The sequence below is a fragment of the Silurus aristotelis genome, assembly GCF_946808225.1.
Source record: "Silurus aristotelis genome assembly, chromosome: 20".
NCBI classification, from domain to species: Eukaryota; Metazoa; Chordata; class Actinopteri; order Siluriformes; family Siluridae; genus Silurus; species Silurus aristotelis.
In genome coordinates, this window is record NC_139593.1 from 1,914,072 (window position 1) to 1,935,681 (window position 21,610).

At 39.4% G+C, this 21,610-nt stretch overlaps 1 protein-coding gene and 1 long non-coding RNA gene across 2 annotated transcripts in view; one reads left to right on the forward strand and one right to left on the reverse strand.

Annotated features, from left to right (window-relative positions):
- The window catches only part of LOC310715880 (uncharacterized protein), a 184,087-nt gene that overhangs the window by 87,023 nt on the left and 75,454 nt on the right, over positions 1 to 21,610 (forward strand). Inside the window, exons 11-14 of the mRNA XM_083522577.1 lie at positions 5,023 to 5,346; positions 5,980 to 6,084; positions 15,238 to 15,558; positions 15,762 to 15,866. Coding sequence (XP_083378703.1) covers positions 5,023 to 5,346; positions 5,980 to 6,084; positions 15,238 to 15,558; positions 15,762 to 15,866 — 855 coding nt within the window. The remainder of the gene's footprint in view (positions 1 to 5,022; positions 5,347 to 5,979; positions 6,085 to 15,237; positions 15,559 to 15,761; positions 15,867 to 21,610) is intronic.
- On the reverse strand, positions 12,550 to 14,794 carry LOC310715916. The gene is made up of 3 exons (XR_014530433.1): positions 14,780 to 14,794; positions 14,513 to 14,731; positions 12,550 to 12,684 (listed from the first exon to the last, which is right to left on the reverse strand). It is a non-coding gene; the product is annotated as an uncharacterized lncRNA (long non-coding RNA).

Genomic DNA, 21,610 nt, shown 5'->3' on the forward strand with positions numbered 1-21,610 from the left:
AAAATCTTGGTCTTCTGTAGTTGCCCTCCAAGACATATGAAACGCTGTGGGTTGGTCCACCCTGCTGACCTTTGTGTGGTTTTATAACCTAGACCGCAGTGCCACTCCTGGCCCCTCAGTCCTCCCCTAGCTGTGTTTGACATACACACACTGGGCATGGTCTGGCGTGATTGGACACTCGCTCCCAAATCGATTTGACACAGCTCGAGTTCCTGAAAGGGAACGTCTCCAGGTTACATATGTAACCCTAGTTCCCTGAGGAAACGAGATGCTGCGTCACTATGCCACACCTCCGGCATCCCTGCAGCGCTTCCTTCTCCCTTACTGCCGCTGCCTTCACTCTATATGCGTTTTATACTTTCTGGTCGTCACCTCGCCAGTGACGGCCAGTGTCCAATTTTTTACTGATTACACACATTATTTTATGCGTGAACACTCGAGCGCATTCCAAATCCGTTTCGGCGCAGCGTCTCATTTTCCTTTAGGGAACTAGGGTTACATACGTAACCTAGAGATGATCTGTGTGCTTCCCTGTTTTTGTGTTTACATGCAACATGTGCATGTTACATCTCCACCTTGCTTTTCTTGTGATTCATCACTTTACTCACTTTATATCTGTTTGGAGTTTCTTTTTTGATTAACTAGACTCAACTTGGTTCAGTTTCTTTAGTGTTTTTTTCCCTTCCCCATCTCAATATTAGGTCTTTTTTCAGATTGGAGATTTTCTTCATACAATGGAAATTTTTTTATGTTCCCATCATGTTCCCAGGGACATTAGCATCATGGGAAATCTTGGACTGTAATGAAATAAATGTAATTGGTTACTGTAGTTAAGTAGATTTTTAATGTTTCTGTACTTTACTGAAGTATTTCCATTTGAGAAAAACTTTACTGTAACTTCACTACATTTGGAAGTCGAATATATAATTTTTTTTAATTTTACAATACATTCTTTTTTATTTATAAGGATAAAAATTCACCAATCAGGGTCGAGCGTACGCTCTGTTTTAAACTTTTCATTGGCGCTTTGTGTTTCTACTGATCACCAACATACAGTTCAGCATCAGTACAACAGCAAGCAGAACATTTAGAGAGGAATAAATTATGAAGAAACTTCAGTCTCTTATATTATACTGACCTTATTTACACAATTTGTTTTTAGCAGTTCAACCGAAGGTTTTGGGCGCATGATAATTCTATTAATAAATCCGTTCTATTAATAAATCATTGTGCTGAGAGTCACATTAGAGTCTTTTCACATAAATTGATTTAGCAGTTGATTAAGCAAAGAGTCATAATAAATCAGTACTTTGGATTCTTAAGTAACCCAGCCATTAGGGTAGAGACACCTAGTGGTTAGACAGGTGAATTGCAGAATGCTGTTCTGTTCTTAAGGTGGAAAAAGAACTGAATTAAAACATCATACTAAAGTAAAATGACTGTCACGTCCCAAATAAATTATCTAGTAAAATAAACTCCTGTTACTCCCACTTGTAATTTTACAATGTATAAAATATCGTAAGTCATAAATATATTGAAACTGTGAGATCTGCTGAATGTTTAAAGTATAGTGAGAAAGCGGCTCTAAAACACTTAAATGAAGATCTGCATAATTCATTTTGGAGCTGGAGTTGTGCTTCAGCAATATATTCAGTTGAGCAAATATATCCAGTTATACATTTACTGCATAAGGTTCCCTGGTGGTCTAGTGGTTAGGATGCGGTGCTCTCACCGCTGTGCCCCGGGTCCGATCCCCAGTCAGGGAACCAACCCCAGCTACTTTAAATGCCGGTCCCAAGCCCAGATAAATTGGGGAGGGTTGCGTTAGGAAGGGCATCCAGGTTAAAAACATGTGCCAAATCAAACATGCGGATGGTCTGCTGTGGCGACCCCTAACGGGAGAAGCCAAAAAAAAGTTTTTTATGCATTTACTGCATAAAAATGCAGTATGTAGTAACTTCTTATTGTTAATTTTGCTACATTTAAAAAACATTCAGTAATTTAAAATCAGTGCTGAAACATATAGAGCCAAAACATAAATTTAATGATAAATTACTCAAGAAGCTGGTTCCCTTAAGAGACTTCCTGAGACGTGTCTCAGTGGGTCCTCTCCTCCCCACTTCAATGGGATGTGCCCCCCAGTCTGGTGGGGCCTGAGCAGGAACAGGAAGTACGCACTTTATTAAGGAAGGAGGCCTTCGAGGTCGTCCCTCCTTTACTCAGAGAGTCCTGCTTCTACAGCCAGTACTTCATGGTTCCGAAGAAGGATGGGGGTGGCATCCAATTCTAGATCTACGCTCCTTGAACCACTCACTTATAAGGCTCAGGTTGTGTGCAGGTCGTGTCTCTGATTAAGTCTGTGGACAGGTTTATTACAAAAGATTTGAAGGACGCATACTTCCACATATCTATTCTTCCTGCTCACAGGAGGTTCCTGAGGTTTGCTTTCGGCCTGGTGCTTTCAGCCGGCACCTTCACAAAATGCATGGATGCAGCTTTGACCTTGATAAGAATACAGAACACTCTCCAGTGTTCTGTATTGTTTAAAGATTTATAATCACACTCTACAAATGAGGATGGATTCCCTTTTGAGTCTGGTTCCTCTCAAGGTTTCTTCCTCATAACATCTAAGGGAGTTTTTCCTTGCCTCAGTCGCGATGGCTGCTCATCAGGGATAAACACACACCATTCACCTTAAGAGAAGGTCATTAAGAGAAGGTCAGTCACTCACTGTGAAGCAGTTCCAGAAGCTGCTGGGACTCATGGCAGCAGGATCCAGTGTGATTTCACTTGGCCTCCTGCACATGAGCCCCCTCCAGTGGTGGCCTCTACGGCCTGGTCTGCTGCTGGAGTCCAACTCCAAGACATTTGCAACACCGCAGGCTGGTCCACCCCGCTGACCTTCATCAGGTTCTATGACCTCAACTTTAGAGACACTTCCGGCTCCTCTGTCCATAGACTTTTCTGCTATCAGTATTTTACTTCACTATTTATTTATTTTCTTCCAGACAACTTTTTACTTTCACTCATTATATTTTTACACAAATATCTGTATTTTCTACTTCTTACATTTTCAAACCAGGATTGTTACTTTAGTTTTAATCTATTTGTGACATGATCAATATTTTTTCTTCACATTGCGCCATTTTCAGCCCATCAACCCATTTCCTGTCATTGTGCTGCTTTTTCAATCCACTGGTGTATCATTTCCTGTCTCTCTCACACCACAGATGTAGACTAGTTTATGAAGGTCACAATGAGCAGGCAGAAGGCAGTAAGAAGTCTGGGGTTAACGTGGATGAGACAGAGGGAGTCAGTGATGGAAACATGACTGAAAACAGAGACATTCCTGATCACCTGATCATCATCATCTTTTCTCTGCTTGTGTTCTGGATACATTCATTAGAGAACAACATTTTAAATTCATTTTGTATTAATATATTAATTACAGCTGTCAAAAATGCTAATTAATTTTATCGGTACTGGTTTTAATAACACGCGAATAATGCAGCGTAATGCAACACACGTTTATTCACAACGTCCTTTTTTTAATCAGATATAAAAAATAATCAAACTCAACACAAAAATATTTTTTATCGGTAAACATTTGATGTGCCAAGCTCAGACCAGGGACATGTGCACAGGAATCACGATAATAACAGAGGGAATAGATCCTGTCAATGGCCTATGATCTGCTCTTGACTGGTTTGTGTTTTTCAATAATTTTTCAACACAGCTATGAAAATAGCATAGAATTTTGGATATTAGAATACATGCTTGTGTAAATATATTATGCTCAGTGTATCATCATAATGTAGCAAGTGAAGTTTGAAGCCATAGTGGATGTACTGCAGCTTTGATTGGGAGTCAGAGATAACACCGCGAGAATACTCTATTTCGGCCCCCAAAAAAACAAACTACATCTACTGTTCATGTGATGCTGGGTGCTTTGGGAAGCTGAACAAGCTGATCCTCACATCCCAAAAACACACTTTTTTTGTAAACATTCTTCTTCAGCGAATCCTGTGAAGTGCTGCCAACTACATGAAGCACGTTGATGGGCAAGCTTTTGCTTGTGCCCTCAATAAAAGGCCATAGTTGGAAAAAAAAAGTCAGCAGCGTATACGAACCCAGCAGGAGTATATTTGGCACAGAAAAGCTCTGTCATATGTCCATATGATAAAAAAAATATAAAAATAAAAGATTTGGCAATATATATATATATATATATTATCATAAGAATCCAACTCCAACTCAAGTGTGTTAATAATTCTGTGTGAATAAAAGCATGAAATAGCGTATCAATCCCTGTTTTAAGCAGTGACAGGAAGCTGTACATGCTGAGGTGTATGGTGATGCATCTGATGGTGAGACACACTTACAAACACTCTACTTAATCCAGGAGTACATCTAGTTCTCTCAAATACAAGATTCATTGATAAGTAAAACATAAGTAAAAACGTCTTATTACACAAACTCACCATCAACTGGTAAGAAAACAGAAGACACAAAGCACAAGTGAGATTAAAGTTCATACTGCAGTGCAGCATTTCATACAGGCACTTCCTGAGTGGTTTTCAGTCACAAGAGGTGGAAGTGGACATGCTGTCATTTAGTCATTTAGCACGCAAATACACACCACACAGTCACCAGAAAGAGAGAGTGAGAAAGTGGAAGATAACTAACAAAGCATTTGTTTATATGTTCTGAGGAGACGTTTGTGAGACTGGACTGATGATGAAGATCCTCGTTCTGTTCGCATTCTGCCTGATCACAGGTAAGTACTTTGCAGAAATTAACATTTATACCTCAATAGAACTTTCATATTGAGCTTCAGTTTCGAATTTGTACGCGTTGCTAAGACTTCCTGGATATCTTCAAAACCAGTTGAAATGACCTACAGAAAGTACCATTTACACATCTATACTTGTAAATTAATCCTGTGCTTAAACAAAAAAACATGTCTAATGAAGACACCCTGTTTTATGATCAAATTTCATTCCACTCTGTTTTATTCTCCAGATGGATCTGATGCTGTAACTACAGTAACTGGATACAGAGGAAGATCAGTTCAGATTAAATGTCACTATGAATCTGGATATGAAAAGAACAACAAGTATCTCTGCAGAGGTAAATGTCCCCGTTGGCCTGCAACCAAAGACATTCCTGTTCAGTCTGGATCTCCTGCTGAAGACACCAGATTCTCTCTGTACGAAAACACAACAGCCAAAATCTTCACCATCACCATCACTGATCTGAGAGCAGAGGATGCAAACACTTACTGGTGTGTGGTAAAGCAGCCAGGGCCTAATATTTTCACAAAGCTTCAACTGCTGGTTAATACGGGTGAGTGTCTCACAGAGGAGACTAAAATAATCTCACACAATAATTTATTGAATGCACATTTTAATTAACAAAAAACTGAACCACTGTTACTAACAGAGGACTAGAATTTAAATCATCTGTAGAAAGTGGAATAAAGGACCATTAGATTTTAATGTGTGCAAGTTTAAGTTTTAATTGAGTTTAATTGATTCTGACCAGAACTTAGCAACACCTTATTTACTTCGCTCTACAGGGGTCAATAAAACTAGTTCCATTCAAATCAACCCATTCCATTCACATAAGATAAGACAAGACAGGACATTACAGGACAGGACAAGACAAGACAAGACAAGACAAGACAAGACAAGACAAGACAAGACAAGATACAGAATAAGATACAGTACAGAATATACTGTAAATACAAAAACCAATGAATGCTATTTAAACGATATAATAAAAACACAACAAATAAGACACGCCCTTTTTTCCTTTTTAAACATTCTTTTTTTCGAATCGTTTCAATTAGAATGAAATGAGCAATAAATTAATGAAAATTGAAAATTGATTGATATAGGAAAACGTCTATTTTCTGTTCACTCCTGATTTTTTGTACATTTCTGTACAAAATCCATGATCCTGTTTCTATTCTCTCAGATGATTCCACCAGCAGTGACATCTTACAGATCACACACACCACACATTGTGCTTTAACACAGACTGTAAATCCATCAGTGCATGCGGAGACACCTCCACCTACAGGTAAGAACTTCTTCTTGAGCTTTTCTTTATTATATTTCTGTCACGACATTCATCATTTCTTACAATTTTCAGTTAATCCATTAAACAAGATTCATCACCAAACCACCTCAACCTCATTCGATGGTATGTTCACCCCCCGCATTCACATTGTAAACGAGTTTAAGATAATACTGAGCAGCGCTAACACTCCAGCACTCACCTATTATTCAGCTTTTAAAAATAATCATTACATTTTGTTTATATTATTCCTCTCTTCCATAAATGCCTTGTATCCATTATGCTTTTTTAATCCACCCAGTATTGATATAATAACTATAATTTGTAAGGTATAAGAAATAATAGATTTCATAAAGTACTTAATACGTCTGTAATCACAGGCTCCAAATTGGCTTAATTTGTAACATTATTAATGGCCTGCTCATGTCCACCTCCTTCTACACACCTCCACTACTGATTCCATGTGGTTGGAACATTTATGTTTATGGTTCACCTTTATGTTCTGTACAGATGTTCCAGGTATATCTACCTACCTCCTGATCAGTACAGGTGCAGTGGCGTTCACTGCCATTGTGATTATAAGTGTCTGATTAATTTATGGTGATTTTCAAACCTCATGATGGACTGTTTTACTGCTCATGTCCTTACTAACAACAGTAAAAGACAAACAGTTATCAATCTCAGAATCTTTAGTTAGTGATGTTATACAGAGAAAAGCCTGTATGTGATGCTGGAGTCACTGCATGTAGCTACACACTGGCCCAGAGAGACATCACTTCTAGCTTCACTACTGCATACTGCATGATTCTTTGTATTACTGATGACTGTGTGGTGCTTTTGCACTCAGTTGCCCAAAACCAAAATAATTGAGCTTGAAATGATTTTAAAAACAACAAAAGGAATAGACCAAATTGTTTTGATTACAACCATACACACCTGTACAGTAAATCAAATATGCCAGTCGTTGTTGCAGTCTCAGTGTGTCGTGTGATGAAGTGCAAACATTTTATTTAAGTAAAAAAATCAAATAAAAAAAGAAACAAAAAATGAAAAAAGGAAATAAGTATGAGCATGAACATATGCAAAATTCTTTGACTTTTGAAAGACAAAATAGACGTTAGTGTACATGAAGTGTAGTGTTGGTGAATGTGAAACACATGCAGTTAATGGAGTGCATTGAATTGTGGGAAATGTAGTCTGTGTCTCTCAGTGTAATCCTGACAGTGATATGTGATTGTCTTCAATGTAAAGTGTTCAAGCAACAGAATACAAACTTTTCACTGCCCCGATATTCATGTTGCTCTGCATATTTTGTATTAAACCAAACTGTGGTGATGTTCTCATCTCCCTGCAGGCCCTGTAACAGCAACACAATCTTCCATACAGGTACAAGACGATGGTTTGTTTCAGGTCATATTTTCACAAACACTTTACTTACAAACATGTAAATTATTTGTATTTTTTTATTTCAGACTAATGAAGATTATGTAAATGACCACAATGTACTCACCCTCCAAGCAAGAGAAAAACACAATTTACCTGAATCTGTCTACCAGAGTTAAATATTGATATTTTTAGAAAAAAAAAAAACTTTTTGACCAACATGTGGATATTATTAAAAAATTGTTATATAAACAAATTTTAAGAATTTATTCTTTGTGGTCATAATTTAATTGTGACAAATAATGCATGTATTAATTTCTCTCTTCTGACATAAATCACTGGCAGCTCTCATTAATGTATATTTAATATTCAGACTGTTAATTCACACCACATGTATGATGGCACTGCCCGATAACTTTTTTTGTTGGGTGCATGCAAATGGGAGGTGGTGCTTGAAGAGTTATTGAGAGGGAGTCAATCACTGACTGCTTGGGCTCATGTTTCCATACACTCTAAAAGGGCAATGTCAGGGCAGTCACTGGAGCTGCTGCCAAAAAACTATTTTACTGAATCATGAAATGCTCCTGATCTACTTAGTGGATGCTGGTGAATGTCCAGACAGATCATGTTAGTACCATTGTTATCAGGACAGCAAATATTCCTTAGTTCCTGACTTTCACCACCAGGCAACAAACAGCAATTTGATATAATTTCCCTGCCTAGTGTCTGGATGGCTCAGAATGGCAAGAAAGTGGTGTGGAAAGCCGGGGACACACCAAGTCGATGGTTGGCCAACATTTACAGTTCCCCATTCAAGAACTCGAGCTGCATCGTAACGCTTTGGAAACGCCTCACATTGTTTATGCTCTGAACCACCTGTAAAATCTGTCCAATAGGCAAGTCGTGTCATCATCGGCGGGCAACGCCGCAGCAACCAGGAGCTACAAAATGGCTGTGCGGTGGTAGTGACATTAGCTTCTTCTTGTTCAGGTAAACGCTTTGTGTGTATGTGTGCAGTCATGAGCTTACATGCAAGCAAAATTGCATGTTCCGTTTTGCCCCACCTCACTTTAGAGGGGGGGGGGGGGGGGAGGGATTACACGCAGCCGATGTGTTGTTTGACACCCCCCCTCCAGCAGGTGTCTCCCTCTATTTCCTCCCCCAAAGATCGCTGCAGATGGGGAAGAACCGCCGCCTCTCAGGAGGCTTCAACGGCTGCAGGGCAATGCTCCAGCCGCTCTGAGAAGGTCGGAGGCCAGACGTGTCTCAGTGGGTCCTGCTTACTATAGAGAGGGCTTACTCGATTCAATTTGGGTCCTCTCCACGCCGGAAAATGGGGTGTGTCCTCTCCAGCATGCTCTGGTCCTGAAACGTGAGTTGTGTGCTCTCCTGGGGATACAATCTGGCACGACAGATCCTCCTGTGGTCTGAGAGCTAGCTAGAAGAGCTAGCTAGAACGTCCAGCTAGAACGTCTTTAAGTTACGTTTGTAACCCTAGTTTCCCGAGGAAACAAGACGTTAATCGCAATGCTTTGGGAACCCCTGCCATTGTCCACGCTCTGAACCACATGTGAAATCTGGCCAATAGGCAAGTCATGACATCATCGGCGGTTGACATCGCGACAACCAGGAGCTACAAAATGGCCAGAGGAGCCTGGAGTGGCTCTGAGGTCGAGGTCATAAAACCAGACGAAGGGTCTTCCTGCTCTGCTCAGGATCAAGGCTCACTCCACCCGGAATGTGGCGGCCTCTACAGCCTGGACCGCTCCATCTGCGACGCTGCGGGCTGCTCCTTCGTCAGGTTTTATGACCTCGACCTCAGAGCCACTCCAGGCTCCTCTGGCCATTTTGTTGCTCCTGGTTGTCGGGAAATCACCCGCTGATGATGTCATGACTTGCCTATTGGCCAGATTTCACATGTGGTTCAGAACATGGACAACGCCAGGGGTTCCCAAAGCGTTGCGATGAGCGTCTCGTTAGCTCTGGGAACTAGGGTTACATATGTAAACTAGAGACGTTCTAGCTCATCTGCTTTCTCTGTTTCGATGCCAAATACAGGCTACTGCCAGCTGCTGGAATGGGAGAGTTATGTTCTCTCACCCAAGCACAGTATTTTTAACAAATTTGCAGATATTTCAAACAACCTTCTTTTACATTGACATTATAGGATATTGTTTGTAGAATTTTAAGGAAAAAAATACATTTGATATATTTTAAATCAAGCTGTAGATTCTGATGGTAACATAGAAGGATGTACAGTGCCTTGAAAAAGTATTTAGAGCCCTTACCAATTATGTTATATTACTGACTTGAAAAGAGAAATTTCATTTTGTTCGATATTTTTATTTAAAACATGGTAACTCCAAATTAGTGCTTGTAAGGTGACATTGTTTTTTTGTTGGGAAATATTTTTGTGGAAAAAAAATTTAAATATCTTGCATGCATAAATATTCAATCTCTGTGGTGTGGAAGCTGCCAGGTTTCACCACTGGCTTAATGAAGACACAATTGTTTCTCATTAGATCCTACCTGTGCATCATGAATTGTGCCATCACAATTTTTCTGGAGACGTGATAAAGGTGTTCCATGTCCTGCACTAAACATTAATTCGGGTCAGATTGAAATGAACAGGCAGCTTTTTAATAACAACTTTCTGAACAAGGCTTTATCATTCATACTTGATTTGTTAGAAGTATTTTGTGAACGCTGGCTTTTATGATGGAGCCTGGATTTGTAAATTATGTTACGTTTTAACAAAATACTACAGTTGGACTGGATTCCCTATCTGTACTTTTGTTTTGTATAAAAAATTGTGATAAATCTATGATTAACTTTTTATAGACTAGAAGTAGATACTAAAAGTCAGTGATTTGAAATCAGAGATTTCGCCTCAGTCCTGTACCATCTGCTTCTCTCGTAGATCATGACTGTGTGTAAAAACTGCTCTAGTGGAACATTTTATCAGAAGAATGTGATATATATAATATAAATAAGTATTTGAGCACCCTGCTATTTTGCAAGTTCTCCCACTTAGAAATCATGGAGGGGTCTGAAATTGTCATCGTAGGTGCATGTCCACTGTGAGAGACATAATCTAAAAAAAAAAAATTACAGAAATCACAATATATGATTTTTAATCTATTTATTTGTATGATACAGCTGCAAATAAGTATTTGAACACCTGTCTATCAGCTAGAATTCTGACCCTCAAAGACCTGTTAGTCTGCCTTTAAAATGTCCACCTCCACTACATTTATTATCCTAAATTAGATGCACCTGTTTGAGGTCGTTAGCTGCATAAAGACACCTGTCCACCCCATACAATCAGTAAGAATCCAACTACTAACATGGCCAAGACCAAAGAGCTGTCCAAAGACAATAGAGACAAAATTGTACACTTCCACAAGGCTGGAAAGGGCTACGGGGAAATTGCCAAGCAGCTTGGTGAAAAAAGGTCCACTGTTGGAGCAATCATTAGAAAATGGAAGAAGCTAAACATGACTGTCAATCTCCCTCGGACTGGGGCTCCATGCAGGATCTCACCTCATGGGGTCTCAATGATCCTAAGGAAGGTGAGAAATCAGCCCAGAACTACACAGGAGGAGCTGGCCAATGACCTGAAAACAACTTGGACCACCATTTCCAAGGTTACTGTTGGTAATACACTAAGACGTCATGGTTTGAAATCATGCATGGCACGGAAGGTTCCCATGCTTAAACCAGTACATGTCCAGGAACATCTTAAGTTTGCCAATGATCATTTGGATGATCCAGAGGAGTCATGGGAGAAAGTCATGTGGTCAGATGAGACCAAAATAGAACTTTTGGTTCATAATTCCACTAAACGTGTTTGGTGGAAGAAGAATGATGAGTACCATCCCAAGAACACCATCCCTACTGTGAAGCATGGGGGTGGTAGCATCATGCTTTGGGGGTGTTTTTCTGCACATGGCACAGGGCGACTGCACTGTATTAAGGAGAGGATGACCGGGGCCATGTATTGTGAGATTTTGGGGAACAACCTACTTCCCTCAGTTAGAGCATTGAAGATGGGTCGAGGCTGAGTCTTCCAACATGACAATGACCCGAAGCACACAGCCAGGATAACCAAGGAGTGGCTCTGTAAGAAGCATATCAAGGTTCTGGCGTGGCCTAGCCAATCTCCAGACCTAAACCCAATAGAGAATCTTTGGAGGGAGCTCAAACTCCGTGTTTCTCAGCGACAGGCCAGAAACCTGACTGATCTAGAGAAGATCTGTGTGGAGGAGTGGGCCAAAATCCCTCCTGCAGTGTGTGCAAACCTGGTGAAAAACTACAGGAAACGTTTGACCTCTGTAATTGCAAACAAAGGCTCCTGTATCAAATATTAACATTGACTTTCTCAGGTGTTCAAATACTTATTTGCAGCTGTATCATAAAAATAAATAGTTAAAAAATCATAAATTGTGATTTCTGGATTTTTTTTTTTAGATTATGTCTCTCACAGTGGACATGCAGCTACGGTGACAATTTCAGACCCCTCCATGATTTCTAAGTGGGAGAACTCGCAAAATAGTAGGGTGTTCAAATACTTATTTTCCTCACTGTATATATATATATATATATATATATATATATATATATATATATATATATATATATATATATATATATATATATGAGAGAGAGAGAGAGAGAGAGAGAGAGAGAGAGAGAAAGAATAATCATATACAATAATCATATTGTATAATCTAAGTCATTAATCTGTGCCTCATGTAGTGCAGTAATTAAAGTCAAGAGAGTCATGTGATCTGGTTTTTGATGATAATAGAGTGTAGCTAAGCACCAGAGCACCAACAGCTTCTGTGGGCAAGTTGCCTCTTTCCGCCTTTCGAGGACCTTTACAGGAAGTATGGGGACCTGCTTAGTAGTGCGGTTTCTCTTTCTATAAATATTCTGATATCACATGCTGTTGTGAGCTGTGTGTGTGTGTGTGTTGTCTCTGATAGATCTGAAAGTGATGTTCGAGGTGGAGGAAGTTATCACGGTGGTGGTTCTGCTCCCCGACAGCTCGGTTCTCTCGCCCAACACCACGATGTGAGCTGCTCTCTGGGAACACACTGCTACTGGAACTGGCAGGATCCAGCTGAGCTTATCGACCACAACTTCCATTTACATTTACATTTGCGACATTTAGCAGATGCCCTTCTTCAGAGCGACATACAAAAGTGCTTTGAATTTCTATCGTTGAATAAATCCACACTGGTTCACTTGATTACAAACTTAAGCCACCATCAGCCTGCAACTTAAATTAAAGAAAAAGCAAACCGGGAAACGTTAAGTGTTTCAGGAAGAAGATGGTCTTCACCTGTCACTTGAAGCCAGTGAAAACTCCACTGATTGGACATCTTGGGGAATTTCATTCCACCAACTTGGTGCCAGAACAGAGAAGATCCTTGAAGTATATTTACCTTTTACCCTGAGAGAAGGTGGTACCAGTCGAGTAGTGCTAAATGTTCAGCAACTTCCTGATAAACAAGGAGCATAATGTGTGCAAGAGGCGCAGCTTCACCGACACCTGGATGATATTACACTAATGTTTAATGTGAGGATTCTTAGGTTAAATATAACAAACATTTTATTAAATTATATGAACAGAATAAATACTCCCACAGGAAATGTTGATTCTAGTTTTTGTGTTTCAGGAACATGCAGATGAGTGATTTGTGAGTGCAGCACTGTGCACTTTTACCACCCTTGGGGGTGCTTGTGTGGTACGTCATCACTTACTGTAAATGCTTTCATCCATTGTCAATAGAATATAGATTTATGAGATTTAAAAATCATTGCATTCTGTTTTTATATAAATTTACACAGTGTCCCAACTTTTTTGGAATTGGGGTTGTACAACCTCCAAGGTAACATCTCTTTGTTCACTAATAGTATAATATGGCTTATTTGCTTTTGTAACATCAAAGGGGTTCCTCTAAGAACCACAACTGTGTTTTATCTCAGACAACAATCAGTGGGTACATACAAATTTACACAATTTCTGCTTAAGAGAATGATCCTGGACCCCTTTAAAATGCCACCCTCAATGCCACCTTCACATCAGCCACAGAATCAGAGGAACATTTCAGAACCAAATTGAGTTCTTAAAGCACATGTTTAACAGCGAATTTGCAACCCTATCCAAAAATGTCACTTTAATGTATACATGGATGATAATTCATTATTTAAATGTAAATCACTACACATGAAGCCTATCACCATTTCAATGCATGATTCACTTGTTTATGTGCATCATCACACATGCACATGTACTGACATCAGCCAGTTTTTTTTTAAAGGCCCCATATCCTAATCTCAACAAGTAGATCAGTAGAGTCCAGTAGAGTACATGAACTAATGCTTTTAACTACCACCCAGTTATATTTAAAAACATTTATATAAAAGATTTATCTATTTTACATTGGTTATCATATCTTATGTACTTAGAAGTACCACAAACTAAGAGGAAATGAACCCCACAATTGAGAATACAGTTTACCAGTGGTTGGCCATCAAGGCCAGCAAGGCCTTCTCTGTTGGTCTAAATACTGGCAGAATCACTGACTTTTGTTTTAATATATTTGTTTCATAAATATGTATTAAATTAATCCCATTAAGTTTATTCATTTTCTAACTTTTCTGTCAGTTTTCTGCCCTGCATCCAGACATTTATGTTTATGTTTGAGTTTCTATCCAATCAGATTTTAGCTATCATGCATTCCCAGAGTCAAAGAAATCTGCCTTAAGGCCTTAAGAATTATCTGAAAGTTAACAACAACTTTAATAACAAGTTTCTTGCTTAAGTAATGTCATTCATTCCCACTGTATGAGCGATCTGTTCTACTGCACTTCTCTATAATACTGTTGGTTTCTATAACCATTATGTCATACTGATCGTATTAAGATGAGGACTGTTTCAGGTAAGACACCACTGAAGGCCTGTGGGTGAAATGTACAGCCCACCCAGGCACTTCCTGAGGGGCTTGCAAACAAGACGTCACTGTTTCTTTCACTACACAAATAGACACTGCACAGTCACCCAGGCAGAGACAGTGAGAGGTGGAAGATGACTAACACAACACTTAGAATGAAGATCTTCCTTATTTTTAGCTTCTGCTGGATTATAGGTGAGTAAAAACACTTTAACATATTTATGATCAACATTAAACCTCTGCAGTGATGGACTTTCCTTGCTAGATAGAATTTTTAACATGAAGTATCAGGGTTCAGAAATGATCTACGTGCTGCTCAGACTTTCTAGTTATTTTTATAACACACAAATTACTGAGAAAGTGCAAGATGCAAGTGCAAGTTGTTCAAGTTACATTAATATAAGGAAACATTTATTTGTCTCTACTTATTTTCACTATAACCTACACTAAAAATAAGTTTTTGAGACTGTCTATAACTATACAGTTAAGGTCAGGGCTAAAGCTTTATCTGTGCAGTCACCTTGCAATTTCTTTGGTTATTGTGGTTAAATGCAAAATATGAAATCATACTTTTCTATAGGGTAGAAAAAGCAGATAATCCTGTTTTCTTACATGTATGATTTTTTTAAAATATGTTTTTCTGATTGTTATTTAAAAAATCTGTATTGATTTATCTGCGTATAGCTTTTGTAGCTCCTCTTACACTCCCCGCAATGCACTTAAATGTTTCTGGAACCTGAGCTTTATTTGGTCTTAAATGTTGCATCATCATCCTGAATCACATTTAATTCCACTGTATTTTATTCTCCAGCTGGATCTGATGATGTAATTACAGTAACTGGATACAGAGGAAGACCATTTCGGATTAAATGCCGCTATGAACCTGGATATGAAACATACAAGAAATATATCTGCAGAGGTAAATGTACTGACTGGGAGCATGTTTGGGTTGAATCTGGATCTCCTGCTAAAGACACCAGATTCTCTCTGTACGACGACACAACAGCCAAAATCTTTACTATCACCATCACTGATCTGAGAGCAGAGGATGAAGACACTTACTGGTGTGGGATCGAGCGAGCATGGCCAACAACAGATATTTACACAAAGATTCGACTGCTGATTAAACTGGGTGAGTGTTACACAGTAAAGACTTTTTATATTATGTTGAGTTTTATGGTAATGTTTTGGGTTTGGTTTAATATAAATGGGCAGTTTGGTGATTTAAGGAGGATCAATAAAATTGATAAATTAAGATTCAACTGTGAATCTTAAACCTGTAACTGTGTAAAGCTGAGCCTGGATTGTAGCTTAATCCTCTTTCTGTTCTCTCAGATGTTCCTGCCAGCAGTACTGTCTCACAGTCTACACACACCACATACTCTGCTACATCACCTATCACAAGTCCATCAGTGCATGCTGAGACACCTCCAGCTACAGGTAGGAACTTTTTCCATGATCTTTTTTCAGTTACTCCATTAAGCAAGACTCAACCACAAACCAACGCTCCCTCATCCAGTGCTGTGTAGACCTTTTATCCATACTGTAAATATGTCTAAGATAATGCTGTTCAAGCATCATTCATCACCATCTGATCATATCATCCTCTGATCATTAGAATTGCTTTTTGTTTATAATAATTCATGTAATTGCTTAACCATGTTGGTGTTATCAGTAACAATGACACGATTCTTTGGATGTCAAAAAACAACAACAACAACAACCTTGAATGAAATTAAATGTTGATTTTGTAACCCTTTCAGTTCTGATATAAAGGCTACAGTTTGCCAGCTTAGTTTCAAGGCTAGTGCACATTTTGCAAAGCAAAGCACACTGAGCTGCATTCACACTTATATTCACACATTTAAAATAGGAACTGAAACCCAGCAGGGTTATTTGCAGAGGTGGCAAAAGTACACACATCCATTAATTAAGTAGAAGTACAGATACTCATGTTTTAAAATACTCGGGTAAAAGTTGAAGTACTGATTATACTTTTTTACTTAAGTGAAAGTAAAGAAGTCTTGGCTCTGACATGTACTTAAGTAAAAAGTAGTTATTACTTCTACCTGTTTTAGCTGTTAACTGAACCTCACATCATATTAATATTAGATAGATAGATACAGAGAGGAAAATAAGTATTTGAACACCCGGTTATTTTGCAAGTTCTCCCACTTAGAAATCATGGAGGGGTCTGAAATTGTCCTCGTAGGTGCATGTCCACTGTGAGAGACATAATCTAAAAAAAAAATCCAGAAATCACAATTTATGATTTTTTTATTATTTATTTGTATGATACAGCTGCAAATAAGTATTTGAACACCTGAGAAAGTCAATGTTAATATTTGGTACAGTAGCCTTTGTTTGCAATTACAGAGGTCAAACGTTTCCTGTAGTTTTTCACCAGGTTTGCAGGAGGGAATTTGGCCCACTCCTCCACACAGATCTTCTCTAGATCAGTCAGGTTTCTGGCCTGTCGCTGAGAAACATGGAGTCCTGTCCCATGTGCAGAAAAACACCCCCAAAACATGATGCTACCACCACCATGCTTCACAGTAGGGATGGTGTTCTTGGGATGGTACTCATCATTCTGCTTCCTCCAAACACGTTTAGTGGAATTATGACCCCAAAAGTTCTATTTTGGTCTTACCTGACCACATGACTTTCTCCCATGACTCCTCTGGATCATCCAAATGGTCATTGGCAAACTTAAGACGTGCCTGGACATGTGCTGGTTTAAGCAGGGAACCTTCCGTGCCATGCATGATTTCAAACCATGACGTCTTAGTGTATTACCAACAGTAACCTTGGAAACGGTGGTCTCAGCTCTTTTCAGGTCATTGACCAGCTCCTCCTGTGTAGTTCTGGACTGATTTCTCACCTTCCTTAGGATCATTTAAACCCCACGAGGTGAGATCTTGCATGGAGCCCCAGTCCGAGGGAGATTGACAGTCATGTTTAGCTGCTTCAATTTTCTAATGATTGCTCCAACAGTGGACCTTTTTTCACCAAGCTGCTTGGCAATTTCCCCGTAGCCCTTTCCAGCCTTGTGGAGGTGTACAAGTTTGTCTCTAGTGTCTTTGGACAGCTCTTTGGTCTTGGCCATGTTAGTAGTTGGATTCTTACTGATTGTATGGTGTGGACAGGTGTCTTTATGCAGCTTACGACCTCAAACAGGTGCATTTAATTTAGGAAAATAAATGTAGTGGAGGTGGACATTTTAAAGGCAGACTAACAGGTCTTTGAGGGTCAGAATTCTAGCTGATAGACAGGTGTTTAAATACTTATTTGCAGCTGTATCATACAAATAAATAGTTTATAAATCATATATTGTGATTTCTGGATTTTTTTTTTAGATTATGTCTCTCACAGTGGACATGCACCTACGATGACAATTTCAGACCCCTCCATGATTTCTAAGTGGGAGAACTTGCAAAATAGCAGGGTGTTCAAATACTTATTTTCCTCACTGTAGATAGATAGATAGATAGATAGATAGATAGATAGATAGATAGATAGATAGATAGATAGATAGATAGATAGATAGATAGATAGATAGATAGATAGATAGATAGATAGATAGATAGGTGTAAATCTCATTTAACAGTAGGGGGGGACAATAAATATAAAATTTCTCATGAGCAATTTTTGAAGGGGGACACAAATAATATAGTCAAATTGTACTGATAAAGACACAGTGTCCCCACAGTGAAACACTTTGCTTTTATTATTGTAGCATGGAGACTGTGTCATTATGGTTATTTTAAGTTTAAGTTTTTCTCAGGTTCAATGACAAAGCAAAACAAGGAATTAAAAAAAAGTTTTAACATTTTATTTAAAATTAATTAAGACACGGATGTAGCACAGTGATCATTTAGTAAATGCACAGATAAACAATATGCTCATTGTGTGTTAATGTTAAATTAACATTATACCAAGTCGTCCCAAATAAGACACTGCATGGGAAACGGCTTTGGTGTGTTAGTGTCAGTGCACTATGCTACAAGCTATTGTAAACAAGCTAACGTTCACTAGATAAGTCATATTTTAATCACTAATAGAGCAGATTCATGGAAATTTACATCCCTAATCAGCATTTTTGTCGCAACTAATTTATGAATGAGTCTGCCGAAGGACGACTGTTTCTAAATGCATTTTTGCGGGGTTTTTTTTTCTACTCACACAATTATTTAGGTATATATAGATATATTGTTTACAATAGAGAGTGCGATATTTTTAGATAAATTTTTTTGGGTCGGTGGGCACATGTCCCCTCCGTCCCCCTCTGTATTTATGCCCATGTTGTTACCTAATAAATGTATCCAGGCTGAAGATCCACATACAGAACGCAAGCAGAGAAAAGATGATGATGATCATGAATGTGTCTGTTCTCAGTCATGTTCTCATCACTGACTCCTTTTGTCTCATCCACATTAACCCCAAACTTCTTACTGCCTTCTGCCTGCTGATTCTTATCTTCATAAAGAGTGAGAGTTAGGACTTTATACACCAGCGGATTGAAAAAGACGCGCAGTAACAGGAAATCGGTTGTTCGGCTGAAATCGGCGTGCAGTGGAAAGAAAATTTTTATATTTCACCAAATCAGTGGATTAAAACTAAAGTAACGAGCCGGTCATGATGCCACCCCTCCAGTGACACCGTACCTTCCATGGGACAGATTACACATGTTATTCAGAGCGTGGACAATGTGGACGTGTTCCCAAAGCGTTGCGATGCAGCTCGAGTTCCTGAAAGGGAACACTGGTGTATCTTTCCTGGCTCTCACACCACAGAAGTAGACTAGTTTAAGAAGCTCAGAATGAGCAGTGCAGAAGTCAACAATAAATATGGGGTTAATGTGGATGAGACAGACGGAGTCAGTGATGTAAACATGACTGAGAACACGGACATTCCTGATCACCATCATCTTTTCTCTGCATATGTCTATATGGTGGATTTTCAGCATGTATACATTAATTAGAGAAGAACATTTTTAATTTGTTTTGTATTAATATATTAATTAGGGCTGTCAGAATGCAAATTGATAAATGAAGATTAAACTGTCCCTTACGAGGGAAATATCAAGGTCCGTGACGTCGAAGTGACGTGGGGCCGCCTTCCCGTGGGCTCACCACCTGCAGGAGGGACCGTAAGGGACGGTGCTGTGAGGATTGGGCAGCAGTTGAAGGCAGGGGCCCGACCCGAATTACCGATAAGCGGGAGAAAATGAATGAATGAAAGATTAAACTGTGAATCTTCAACCTGTAACTCTGTACAGCTGAGCCTGGATAGTAGCTTAATCCTGTTTCTCTTCTCTTAGATGATCCTGCCAACAGGACTGTGAGTCAGTACTGCCAACAGTACTGACTCACAGTCCACACACACCACATACTCTGCTTTAACACACATCATGAGTCCATCAGTGCATGCTGAGACACCTCCAGCTACAGGTAAGAACTTTTCCTTGATCTCTTCTTTTTTCAGTTACTCCATTAAGCAAAATTTAACCCCAAACCACCGCTCCCTCATCCAGTGCTGTGTAGACCATTCATCCATACTGTAAATAAGTCTAAGATAATGCTGTCCAAGCATCAGCCCTCACCATTAATCATATCATCCTCTAATCATTAAAAATGCTCTTTGTTTATAATAATTCATGTAATTGCTTTACCATGTTGGTGTTATCAGTAATAATGATGGATTTTGGATGTCATTTTGGATGTCAAAAACAACAACCTTGAATGAAATTAAATGTTGATTTTGTAACCCTCTCAGTTCTGATATGAAGGCTACAGTTTGCCAGCTTAGTTTCAAAGCTAGTGCACACTGAGCTGCTTTCACACTTAAATTCACAAATTTAAAATAGGAACTGAAACCTAGCAGTTTAATTTAACATCATTTAAGGGTCTGCTAGTTTATTAAAATGATAAATTAATTGTGCATTCATGTTTTCAATTACATTTATATAAATAATTTCAACAGCCCTAATAAATGTTGAACTCCACTTAAAAGTAAGTTAATTCAGTCTCACAGTCTGATTGAATGCACATCTTCACATGGTCTAAATACACTGTACATTTATACTATAATTAATCATATGTATAACATGTGACCTAGTGTCAGGGATCCCCCGGCCACGCCTCCCTCGGCCGCTGTCAGGGATTCACCCTGCCACGCCCCCCTCGGTAACTGTCACGCTGCCTCATTATGCCTGCCATGATCACCGACAGCTGTGGCTCATTATGGATGAGACTATATGAACTCACGTTCTCGAGTCAAAGGCTGTCGGTTCTTAAATGTCATGCTGGTGATTTCCCGTGGCTGCTCAACCGCCAGCATTCCCCACTGGTTCTGTATCCTGATTCCGTTCCGTGTGGATTACTCTTTCCCTCTGGAGTTTACTTTCGTTTTGGTGAACGCTTTTCCTTTGGATTACTCGATTACTGGATGTACTTTGAGTTGAGTGACTCTTCGTGTTTTGTGTGGGCTTTTTGGTTGTGTTTTTGAATTAAACATGATTGACTTACTTCCGCTTTCGCATCATGGTCTTCAGCCTGACACCTAGTTAGGCTAAAAAAAAGTGTGGTAGGTCTGTACAGCGGTGGTAGCTGACACTCGGGCAAGTTGCAGAGCCCACATAATGTTGATCAAAGATTTTGGACAAGGCTTTTGTCCCAGTGTTGTGACAACCCTTCCTATAGTGTACCTTGAAATGTAAGTGCACACTCAAGATCTTATGGTCAAGCAAGAGAAGGTAATTTGGGCAGCTGCAGCTGATGTTCGAAGTGTCCCACTGAAGATCAACCCACGAAAAGCTGCAAGACCTGCAATTGTTCCAGGGAGTGGATTTAGGCAAGGGTGAGAATTAATGAAGTACAAATACTGACGGACGTAAGAATTGAATCCCATATGACACCTAGATAAGTGGTTCTCTCCAAGGGAAAGGTTGTGATTCTGGGAGTAGAAAGTGCTCGTCGAGTTCGCTGGATGGCGGGGCTTTCTGCTCGACAGCTGGCAATGCTAGATCCAGCTTATCAATGGAACGTTAAAAAGCGTGCTTCCGAAGCCTGTAAACAGGAGTTGGACCAGGCAGGTAAGGTTGGAGGAAGGGTCAAGCCCGTCTCAAAACCTTCTGCGGGGTCTATTTGTGAGCCCCAAGAACTGAAGCGCTTCTCTGCCTCAGC